Here is a 12,043-nt window from a genome sequence, read left to right as displayed (position 1 = left end):
TCGTTGGAATAGTGTTCTGATACAGCTTCGTTTGTGTGTGTTAGGATGGTTGCTGGTGTAGTTAAGTATTTGGTCAGTGTTTGTCGGTTTTCTGTATACGCAGGTAACTCTCTCTCCCTCGTAGCCCTACGCAGGAATCCTGGTAGCACACAAACCCACCAACACTCTCAAAACAAAAACTAACAAACTTAAAAGACGCAGTACAACCCATGGACAAAACCAACGTCATCTACAAAATTCCATGCAAGGACTGCCACAAACACTACGTAGGACAAACAGGAAGAAAGTTAGTCACGAGGATACACGAACACCAGCTAGCCACAAAAAGACACGACCCTCTCTCCCTCGTAGCCCTACACACGGAAGAAAAAAACCACCATTTCGACTGGGACAGGATAGGCAAAGACATGCCAGAGAATTTCTAGAGGCCTGGCACTCCAACCACAATACCATAAACAAACACATAGATCTAGATACCATCTATCAACCCCTCAGAAAGCGAACAGGACGTGACATCACCACAAACCCCAGGAACCCCATCCAGAACAAAGATATAAATAGAAAGCAGGAGACAACAGTTTTGCTTCACTTGGAGGTCGCCACTGATGATGTTACCTAGCCAGGTAATGAAACGTCTGGATATCAAACCTACAGCTCAGCGAGCAAACCTATACCCTAGGCCTATTTAAAAACTGATCAAGGCAAGCAATTGTTTTGAAATCACTTACCTTGATCAAAGTAATTTTAAAATTTTATGTAGCTTCAACTTGTCCCTCTTCCTTCATCAAACCAAGGGTTTTTTTTATCCATTTTGTCCATATGTCCCACACGTTACAAAACATCAAAAGACCAAGATTATTACATTAGCAATTTTTTTCACCTACTCTTCACCATTCATTTCCCACTATCCACAATTTGGTACTTGACTTGTGTAAAGATAACATGAGAAATGCAAGTACAGCACAGGAACAGGTTCTTTGGCCCACCAAGCTTGCACTGACAGATGACACCTTTTCTGAACTATTAATCTTTTGCCTCCCTGCCTATTCAATTTGTTTGTGGACTGAAGTGGGTATAGAACATTTTTGAAACCCAAGGATGTCTGGAGGGTTACTGCAATGACCTGACAACAGTTATTGTAAACAGTGTTCACACAGCTACAGTTCCAGCAGTGTGGTTTACAAACAAGCTGCTGTCAAAAGGTTGTATACAAATAGAATCTCAGTTACCTTACAACAGGTTACTAGTTCACAGACCAAAAACAAAGATATTCTGCCTGCCAAACACCATGTGATTGGTTCTCAACTCCTGAACAGTTTGGGGCCCTAGTTTTCCAGCCTGGAAGTTCTTGCTGTCTTGTGCAGTTAACAGCTACTTTCAGCCTGGAGAAATTCCTCCAGCATTACTGTAAGCCATGACTCATAAGTCAGAGAATTGTTATAAGTGTGAAACAGTCCCCTGTGTCTACTGTGAAAATAGCTGAAAGAAGACAACTTGAGAAGCAATATTCTGATTAGCATAAGAACCATCTCAGCAGATCTGTAAACTGAGATAATTGAACTGCTTTTGTTTTCTCTGTCCAGAACATTTTTTTTTCCATGTGTGCATGTACATGCAAGGGGATCAGAGTTTAATAAGTAGTTTTATGCTGACCATCATAATTGTTTTTCCTGTAGCTAGGATCTATGTACTTACAATAAGTAGAAACCTGGTTTAAGGGATATGGGGAGAGTGTGAGTAAGTGGTCTTGAAATGCCCATCAGCCATGACTGAATGGCAGAGTGGACTCAATGGGCTAAATGGCCATACTTCAACTCCTATGGTTTTATGTCTCATTCACCTAGGTCTGAAAGTCAGGTAAGTTGGGGAATTCAACTTATTTTTAAAAGTCTTTAACTTTTGTGACAACCTTAGAAATAACAAGGCTTGAGATCCAATGTACTAACTCAGTGAGGCATGACACATGCATAACACGTGGCAAACTTATTCAAACTATAATTCAGATTCGAACATTTGGTGTACTTGATCTTCAGCAAAACACTTTCCATTCAGTTCCAGTTTTCAATGTTTTAATAATGGTTTACATGATTAATTGTTTTGATTATGAATAACCACAATAAACTTTATAATACTGACAATAATATACATATCTCATACAAGACATACAGGTCAATAAATGTCTTCTTCGAAGACATTAAAAGCATTCGTAATTTAAGAAAATACATACAGAAATAGAATCAGAACTTCCATAAAACTACACAATTTATAGAAGAACAAGAACATTTAAGATTTTTTCTGCAAGGAGTACTATAGCTTGAATGAATACTCTGGCAAATGAAGATGCTGTAAGTCAACACATCCTCTGGTAAAAAGTACATCCTTCAACATACTCCATTTTCAAATTTTTAATCTATTTAGTTGACAAACATGCAAATTAGAAGTATTTTAATAAAAATTTTAGATGACAGGGTAACATTTGCTATTCCCCTGGGGGAAACAAAAAATCAATATATTTTTGATTAACAAAATCAAAATTGATTTGAATATTTTGCTCAAAGGCACAAATCTTTAAATTTTTGCAAAGATACAAAGCTAACACTACAATCTTTCAGGATTCTCAGTGATTAAGAAAACTAAGTATTCAATAATGTTACTTTTTGTACAACCATTAGGGATCATGATAAATTGCTTTGACATTTCACCCATTTATCGAGGGAAATATGATTTCTGCTTCCAAATTGCAGACAACTGCAATTACCAGCAATGTAAATGTAGTTTTAAAAGTTCAATTTAACGTTAAAACTTTTTAAAAATACCACATTTTAAAATTAAAGGAAAAAACTCAACATAGACAAAAATATTGTGAAACAGCCTTCCTTTTACTAGGATGCCCTCTGGATATAGATAACAACTGCTGTTTGTTCCCCAGCAATGTGGAGAACCTAATGCTTTAGAAGTATTTAGAGACTTGATAGGGTAGCTATGCTTGGTTGTGGGACAGCCCACAAATGCAGCTAATTAAAACAGTAGTTACTGCACAGACAAATCAGGAGAACCTTCTTTATCCAAAGACTGGTAAGAATGTGGCTTTCCCAGATTGTTAGTTCAGGAAAATAGTATTTTGTATTTAAGGAAAAACTAGGTAAGCACACAGGAGAAATGATAATAATTAAGGGTGGGTGGGGGTTTGTGCCTGCTAACTGGCCTAATTCTGTAGTGTAAGTTTTATGTAAAATAGGTTTCACATTCAGTCACTTAAAGGACAAAGTAGAAACTTGCAATACACATGTAGGTACATTATAAAATTTAGTAGGAATATTGAAGTGTGATGAAGTTCAAATAACATGCATAACTCAACATTTTTAAATAATAAAATAGCGAGATTGAGAGATCAAATTTGTTTGAATAGCAGGTAACCCAAAAGAAGATCACCAGTATTCAAGAAAGGTTGACGAAAGTGACATCAACACAAAGTGGAGAACTAATAGGTAATAGGCGAGTTGTTTTTCTCAACTTTAAAGCTGCATTAAAGTTCAATTAAGAATTAAGCTGAATTAAGAGTTCTAGCTTCTTGAAGAAGAGACTAGATAGGCTGTAGTTGTTTTCCTTAGACCAGCCAAGATTGAAATGAGACTGGATTAAAGTACAAAATTATGAAAGGCATACATTAGATAGAAATAATTTTTGGAATATTACGTGCAATTCTGGTCACCCTCCAATCGGAAGGATTTTGTGAACCTTGAAAGGGTTCAGAAAAGATTTATGAAGATGTTGCTATGGTTGGAGGATTTGAGCGATAGGAGAGGCTAAAGAGGCTGGAGCCGTTTTCCCTGGAGTATCGAAGGCTGATGGGTGACCTTAGAGGTTTATAAGATCATGAGGGGCATGGATAGTGTAAACAGGCAAGATCTTTTCCCTGGGCTGGGGGAGTTCAGAACTTGAGGTCATAGGTTTAGGGTGAGATGGGAAAAATTTAAAAGGGACATAAGGGGTAATTTTTTCAGGCAAAGGGTGGTGTGTGTATAGAATGAGCTGCCAGAGGGAGTGGTGGAGGCTGGTACAATTACACCATGTAGGCATCTGGATGGGTATATGAATAGGAAAGGTTTATGTTCGTTTCGGATATCTGGTCTGCAATGGACAAGCTGGACCAAAGGGTCAGTTTCTGTGCAATATATCTCTGACTGTAATTAGAAGAGAAGTCAGTGATCAAGGCTCATAGATTTAAAGTAAGGGGAGGAGATTTAGAGGGATTTTGAAGAATAACATTCTCTTCTTGGCCCCCAATCCTCCCAAGGATAGTGTATGTAGAACCCACTACCTGAAAGGGTGGTAGAAATAAGAACCCTCACATCTTGAGATTTAGCTGGACAACTGAAATGCTAATAGAATACAAGGCTTTTGGCTAAATGCCGGGAAATGGGATTGAATTGGTGCTTGAAGACCAGCATGGACACAATGGTCCAAGGGGTTTTTTTCCATGCTGATTTACTTTATGACTTAAGACCTTAAAACCGTAGAGTGTTTGGGAAACAGAAATGATTTAAAAAGATAACAGGTTACTCAAATCATAACTGCGCTGTATTCTTCTATATAACTGTATCAATAGGCTTTATAATACATTGATAAGATTAATTTCTTATCATACTTAGATTGAACCATACAGTTCTCTTCCTTTTAGAAGGCATTTTAAATATACTTGTTCCAAAACTGGAAATATATCAGACAAACCTACTGATACCATAAAAACACAGCCTATTGGAAGGGTCGGCTGTAGTGGTGACATCTAAGAGCACTAGTAATCAAGGTAAAAGAATTCAACCAATATTTCAAAGGGAGAAAAGGGACAGTTGAAGTTTCAGCTGGAATTCTGAACATATACTTCCGAATGAGAGTAAACAAATCAGGCTTTTTCGTTTTGTTCTCATAATAGGGTTCCTGGCAGTAATAGTTCAATAATTCTGTAGTTAGAAGCTCTATTCATGACATGCATTTACATAAAAGGCACATGTAAAAATCTGTAAAAGTGGTTTACTTTTTCTTGGTTCCCCATAACATGCCTTAATTGTTACTTAGTTCATCATGATCTTCAATTCTCCCTTTTTAAGAAGAATGTTACTACTAGTGACACTGCAGTTTGTGTGCAGGGTGCAAACTTTTCCATTAGCTATATTCAGTTGATATCTCGATAAAATTGTCACAATTGTGTTTTTAGTCTCCTATTGGGGAACTGTACTGAAATGGGCATGGGACAAAGATGTAAGCCACAAAAACAGCAGCCTAGTTCTCTCAAGTGAAGTCCTGTCAAAGTCGGTTGGTCACAGTTCCAATTGTGGAATCACCCTTTAAGTCATAATTTCTCAACTTCTTGTTTTGGCTAGTATGGCTGCATTCCACATAGGAGTGAATACTGTCACCCACTGTTGACAAAGCACACCCGTATAGTTACATTATCATCATCTCTCATGAGAGAAAGAGTGAAAAAGTTATTAAACCCTTGCATACAATATTAAACTAGTACTTAAATATTAAAAATACACTAATACCTGAATATTCATGGCTTATTCCAGCCTTATCTTCAAACAATAGTCATAAAACAATTAGACGTTTATCCTTGTAATTTAAGGCATCACCTGTGTCGTAGTCACTGATAATGTTATTCTCTAGATGCTTGGCAACTTTTAGGCAGAGTTGCTACTGGAGTTGCAGTTGGTAAACTGGAATGCCACCAAACATGTCTCTCTTTAAAAATGGGTTTCTTTTTGCAGCTGTTAAATCACTTTCAAAGATGTTTTACCATTGAATTCACCATAGGTTATTCAGAGCATTTTGCAAAAAAAAGGTAGTTGCTATATAACAACATACTTTAACTAGTCAGTGTTGTTGAAAGCATTGTAGATGATGGCTATGCAACGCTGCTTGTAGAACATGGGGTACTTTGAGTGCTACTAATGCTGTGATTGGTGCTGCTGTTCTCAGATGTAGGTGGATTAGCGAAAACAGGCTGCTGCTTTTCAGAAAGACCTACAAATTAGAAATAGGCAAACTAGTAATCAAACTTTTACCAGCATGACTATGTGTCATAGACCTCATACATATTTACAGTGTTTCCTTACTCATCTCCATAAAAGTTGCGACCAGTGCTAATTTAACCTAACATTCATTCATTCATACATACAAACACACACTTACTAGTAAGCTTAGTAAAGACTAGAATTGATTTTGCAGCTTGGTTTAGACTTAAAACCTAGCTACTGGAGTAAACCTAGCCAACTTCATATTGAGCTGATTATGCATAATTTAGTGAAGTGAGCTAAAATTTTGTTTTAAATGTAATCATCCACCTAACAACACTGTCTTGCACAATAAGTTAGCCTTGGGTGAAAAGGGAAACAGGCAATAAAGTAATGTTTAATTGAAATTTAAAGGGATGTGCCTCAAAGGTACTAACAGTTTTAAAATATAACTTTCAGACAGATTGAACAATGTATGGTTTTAAAAAAATGTAAGTGGAAGGAAACCCAGTCTGGAAACACAAACTGGAATCTGGGCAGAAAAGTGATGGACCCTCCAGTCCCAGTAACATTCTGGTAAATCTTTTCTGAACATTCTCCAATTTAATAATATCCTTCTTATAGGGCGACCAAAAACTGTACACTGCACTGTACATAGAGCTCCAAAAGTGGCCTCAACAACGTCCTCAGAAAGACAACACCGAGAACTTCCAAATTCCTGATGTAGATCTCTGATGAGTGGCATGCCAATTAGTGATTCAAGCTAATTGTCACCATCCAATTAAGGATGGTGCACATGGGCTGAAGAGCCAACTGGATTCCTTCCAGCAGTGATACATCTGAGACAAGAGCTGCTAATGTAGATAGGAGAGAACGAATGTGCCTCCAATTATAGATAAGCTATGATCACTTTTTTGAAATATACTGCCTACAACTGACAGGCCAGCCTCATGGAAGGGGTAACCCTCCACAGAGCAGCTTGAGCTGCAGCTTAGTTGGCTATATTGTAACAACTGGGGATTTAAAGTCTACTGGAGCTTTCACCTTCCAGTCTGCCATTAGGAGGTGGCCTTCTCTGATTGGCCATCACAGGGAGCCCAGGACAGGATAATATTTATCTTTATTTGCAACCTGTTGCTTGTAGGCAGTGGCTTTTCAGATCCATTCTCTTTGGAAAATATTCCACCAAATCAGCTTTCCAGTCAGTAGTGGGAAATTCCAAGCCTATCTGCCACCAATGCTGCTCCAGCAGCTTTTGAAAATCTGGCTTTTAGTTTCTGAAAATCAGAGATGGAATGTAGCAAACTAGAAGCAAAAACTACAGGTAAAAAGGTCAAATTATCAGTTTGTGTAGTATTAGTAATAAATTATGAAGTTGGTACTCACGCGTGTGTGAATAGATATACCACAGAGCTGCAATCAGTAATGCTCCGATGACAAATGCACCAAATGCAATTCCTAAAGCAGCTGACATTCCCAGTCCCTGGAACACGGGAAGTTCTAAAACATAACAATGGCTCAATTAGAATCAGGTTACAAAATTTAAATTACAGGCTAAAGTAAAATATTCTTGTCTTCTAAACAGCAACATACACATTAAATTCAAAATGTTAAGTAGAAAGTACACTATTGGTTTTAGGAAACTAGGTTTGCAAAAATATCCATATTACTGCAAAATAGCTTTCTTTACAGCATATAACTGTTTTAACTCATCAAAAGAATTTTTTCAGCATTAACATTTCAAACATGAGCTATTTTAAAATAAGACCATTAGATGTGGTAGCAGAAGTAGAGCATTTGGCCCATCCAGATTGTCTGATTCTCAACTCCAATTCCCTGTCTTTTACCCGTAACCCTTTAATTTCTTACTGATTAAATATTTGACTATTCTAACTTTAAGTATATTTAACAACCCAGCCTCTACACCCCTCTGCTGTAAAGAATTATACAAATTTATACCCTCAGAAGACATTCTTCATCTCTGTCCTAACCAGCTGACTTTGAGATTATGTCCTTTGATCTTGGACTACCACAAGAGGAAAAATTCTCTCGATATTTACCCTGTAAAACCCCCTAAGAATCTTTTATGTTCCAATAAAAGTCACTCCTCATTTTGCTGAAGTGCAATAAGTACAAGCTAAATTTATTTAATCTCTCTTCACAAGAAAACTCCTCCATATCTAGGATCAGCCTAGTGAAACTTCTCTCAACTGTCCCCAATGCCAATACATCCTTCCTCAGTTAAGGAGTCCAAAGTCGTTCACAGAACAATACTTATCTATTTGTATACTCTATTCCCTTGGAAATAAAGGCCAACATTTCATTTACCTTTCCTATTATCTGTTAAACGTGTATGCTAATTTTGAGATTCATGCATGAGGACTCCCAAATCCCTCTACAGCTTTCTCCATTCAAACAATATTTAGCTCCTCTATTCTTCCTTCCAAAGTGCATAACCTCACATTTTCCCATATTATAGTCCCTGTGCCAAGTTTTTCCCCACTCACAATCTCTCCAAATCCCTCTGTGGTAGACCCTTTGTTTCATCCTCACCACTTGCCTTCCCACCTATTTTGTATCATCCACAAATTTAGCAATAGTATATTTATTTACCTTATTCAAGTCATTAACATATATTGCAAACAACTATGGGTCCAGTATTGATCCTTCTAGTACTCCACTAGTTACAGTTTGTCATCATAAAATTGCCCTTATCCTACCTCTCTGTTTACTAGTTAGCCAATTCTCTAACCTCACTTGTAGTCATCAAATTATGGCTCGAGAAATGAAAGAATTTTAATATTTAAATTAGAACAACATATTTCCAGAGGGATATTAAGTTTTGGTGGCTTGAGTGAATGTGCGTGCGCTATTCTGGCCCCAAAGCCAACATATGACATTACAAAATTTATCAAACTACATGAAACTGTGAAAAAAGGATATGGGGATTATTGTATGCAATTAACCTGCAACTGTCCATAGCAATACAGTCAACATATTACAATAGTAAGCCAGTAGTCAATACATGATTGCTGTGTGCATCCAGTGCTAATTACTCTATTCACTCGTTGCCACATCAGCATAGCTGTTCATTATTGAAAAAGGCTAGTGCACCCCTCAAAAGGGAAGATGCAGTGTGATGATAAAGAGTCCTATGTAAACTAAATTGTATAACACTTAGTGGAAAACTGGGCATGCGAACAAGTGCACCCAAATTTTCTGATGCTGCATTAGAAGGCATGGTACAAGAGACAGAGAAAGAGTAACTCCTAAGTTCAGAAGGCAGTGGATGGAAGTAGCAGTGCAGGTCAACGACAAGAACATTAATGCAGTACAGGAAGTAGCTTAATGCACTAACACTATTTATCAAAGTGAGTGAGTTAAGTATTCAAAGGGTATATCTCATCCAATCTAAGCCCAGTGCCATCTGGAGTGAAGGCCTGGCACAGGCTGAAGGCTAGGTGCCAGTGTGGACTGGGTTGGAAAGACCATTGTTCTGAACTTATTATTTCTCTATTTTCTAATTTATTCTTACAATCGGCAATGTTGGACTTTTAATTTTTTTTTAGTTTTTATTCCTAAGAACTTGTACCGAAGATTCTGTACCTGGGTATCTTGGTACCTAAGGTGTTACTGTGAGTGATGACTTGTAAACTTTTCACTGTACTCATTTCAGTACATATGACCAAGGTAATTCAATTCAATTAAACACCAGCTTCATCAATTGTTCAATTCACTGTGACACTATTATCTACCTAGTAAAAATATTTAATAGTAAACACTATCACAGGCTATAACTCACTTCTAGTCACAGAACTGTTGCAAATTTCAATCCATATCTTTCAATCACCAGGGGCTATTTAACCTTGACAGCCTCATCATATTGTAGGATGCAATACATTTCATTCTTTTGTTTTTGCAGACTGCGGCATCAGCAAGAAACTGCAGGAAAATCTGTACTTTTTAAACTCCCATGGAAGAGATAGTACTGGGCCTGGCAGCTTGGGAAAGGATGTTGATGAACTTGACAACATGCTGCAATGCAGGAATGAATGATGTAGGTTTCTGCATTCTTAATCCTCCTTCCCCCGTCCCATTTTACTGTCTCACAACTGCAGATACTGCAGGCACACAAAATCGTACTCCACACCCCCCCCCCCCATAATGTAATCCTTTAAATATTTTCATATTAGACACCCAAGAACTAGAAACTGAGGCAGAGCAAGACAACAATGAATATGTATATCATCCACTCGATCTTATGCACACAGCTCAGAGACAAACACCAAGCATCCTTTATAAGAACAACTTGTATTTATTTCTTCAGTACTTTTGACATTGCAAAATGTGTTGAGATGCATCTCAGAAATGTTTAACAGCAAGTCACATTGTAACAAATTATCAAAAGCTTGGTAGAAAAGTTAAGTTTTAATGGTGGGAGAGTAAGTTTTGAAGAGGGCATAAGTTACAAAAGAGATATAAATAGTTTAAATGAGTAGGCAAAGATCTGGCAAAAAGAGTCTAATGAAAGAAAAGTGAGAAACTGTCCATTTTGTCAGGACGAATAAGAAAGAAGCATACTATCTAAATAGTAAGATGCAGTGATCTGGGTGTCCCATCTGATAAATTGCAAGAGACCATCAAGGAGGTACACAGCAAGTAATTTGGAAAGTTGATAAAATGCTATAGTTTGTTGCAAAGGAAATTGAGTACAAAAGGCAGAAGATTACGCTTCAACTATACAGGACACCACTAAATCACATCTAAGTAGGAACAGCAGTAGGCTGTTTACTCCCTTGAGTCTGCACCACCACTCTAAAAGCTAATGACTGATTTGGCCCTCCTCATTCCACTTTTCTGCCCTGTCCCCATAACCTTCGATTTCCCCACTGATCAAGAGTATATCTGCCTTAGCCTTAAATATACACAAATACTCTGCTCCCACAGGTCTCTACAAAGGGTTCAAAAGACTCAATCCTCAGAGGAGAAATTTCTCATCTCAGTCTTAAATTGGTGCCCTTTTATTCTGAGGCTATCCCATCCAGTCCTGGACTCTTCCATAAGGGAAAACTTCCTCTCAGCATTTACTCTATTAAGCCCGTGAGGAATCCTATAAATTTTCATGAGATTATCTCTCATCCTTCTAAATTCTAATGAGTACAGTACCAAACTGTTTAACTGTGTACAGTAATGATCTCTTTATTTAAGGAAGGATGCAAATGCAGAGAAAGTTTACTAGACTTATACCTGTAAATGGGCAGGTTATGAGAAATGGTAAGCAAAACCTGTATCAATTGGAGTTTAGAAGAGTAAGAAGCGACTTGACTGAGGGACCTTGACAAAGTGCATGTAGAAGGGATGTTTCTAGTGGAGAATCTAGAAATTGGACTATTAAGGTTAACCTCTTTAACATAAACAGAATTTTTGTCTCAGAGTTGAATCTTTGGAGCTCAAAGGGCAGTTGAAGAAGTGTCTTTGAATGTTTTGAAAGCAGAGGTTGATAGAATTTTGATAAGCAAGAGTTTAAAAAGGTATTAAGGATGGACAAAGCATGGAGTAATCAGACCAGCCACGATCTTATTGAAGGGCAGACCGGACTCTAGAGACCAAGTTGTGTACTTCTCTTAATCAAATGTTCATATGTCTTAGAGAGATGTAAAGGGGCTTAGTGACAGTAAGGCCTTCAATGGCACAGCCATTAAAAGCAGGGATGCACAAGATGCAAGAACAAATAGATGGAAGAACTGCATGATTGGAGGAGGTTGCAGATAGGTAGGAGTGAGGCCAAAGTGGGATTTAACTGGGAACTGACTAGTGTTCTTGCAGAATTCTTTTGTTCCTTAATACTTTCTTTGAAACATGCCAAGAATTTTAGTCAGAAATGAGAAAGTAAGAAATACGTTTTAGGTGTATAGTTTTATATAGATGTGTAAATAGATGAATACAAAAAGAGATATGTGAAACAAAGATAAAATGGCAAAAAGGCAGTCTGCAAATACTGCATAACATCAAGTTACATGAAATATCAT

The 12,043-nt window shown here is 37.4% G+C and overlaps 1 protein-coding gene across 4 annotated transcripts in view; it reads right to left on the bottom strand.

The window, feature by feature from the left end:
- Positions 1 to 12,043, bottom strand: part of LOC122564914 (endoglin-like) — a 133,958-nt gene that overhangs the window by 8,201 nt on the left and 113,714 nt on the right. For 3 of the 4 annotated variants that reach the window (XM_043720382.1, XM_043720379.1, XM_043720380.1), the window contains 2 exons: positions 7,401 to 7,514; positions 4,123 to 6,024 (listed from right to left, as the gene is read on the bottom strand). In XM_043720382.1, coding sequence (XP_043576317.1) covers positions 5,906 to 6,024; positions 7,401 to 7,514 — 233 coding nt within the window. In that variant the 3' untranslated portion in view covers positions 4,123 to 5,905. Of the gene's footprint in view, positions 1 to 4,122; positions 6,025 to 7,400; positions 7,515 to 12,043 lie in introns of those variants that run through there. The other variant, XM_043720381.1, reaches the window with a different exon arrangement.

The sequence above is a fragment of the Chiloscyllium plagiosum genome, chromosome 30 (assembly GCF_004010195.1).
Source record: "Chiloscyllium plagiosum isolate BGI_BamShark_2017 chromosome 30, ASM401019v2, whole genome shotgun sequence".
Classification (NCBI taxonomy): Eukaryota; Metazoa; Chordata; class Chondrichthyes; order Orectolobiformes; family Hemiscylliidae; genus Chiloscyllium; species Chiloscyllium plagiosum.
This window is presented reverse-complemented; position numbering and strand designations above follow the sequence as displayed.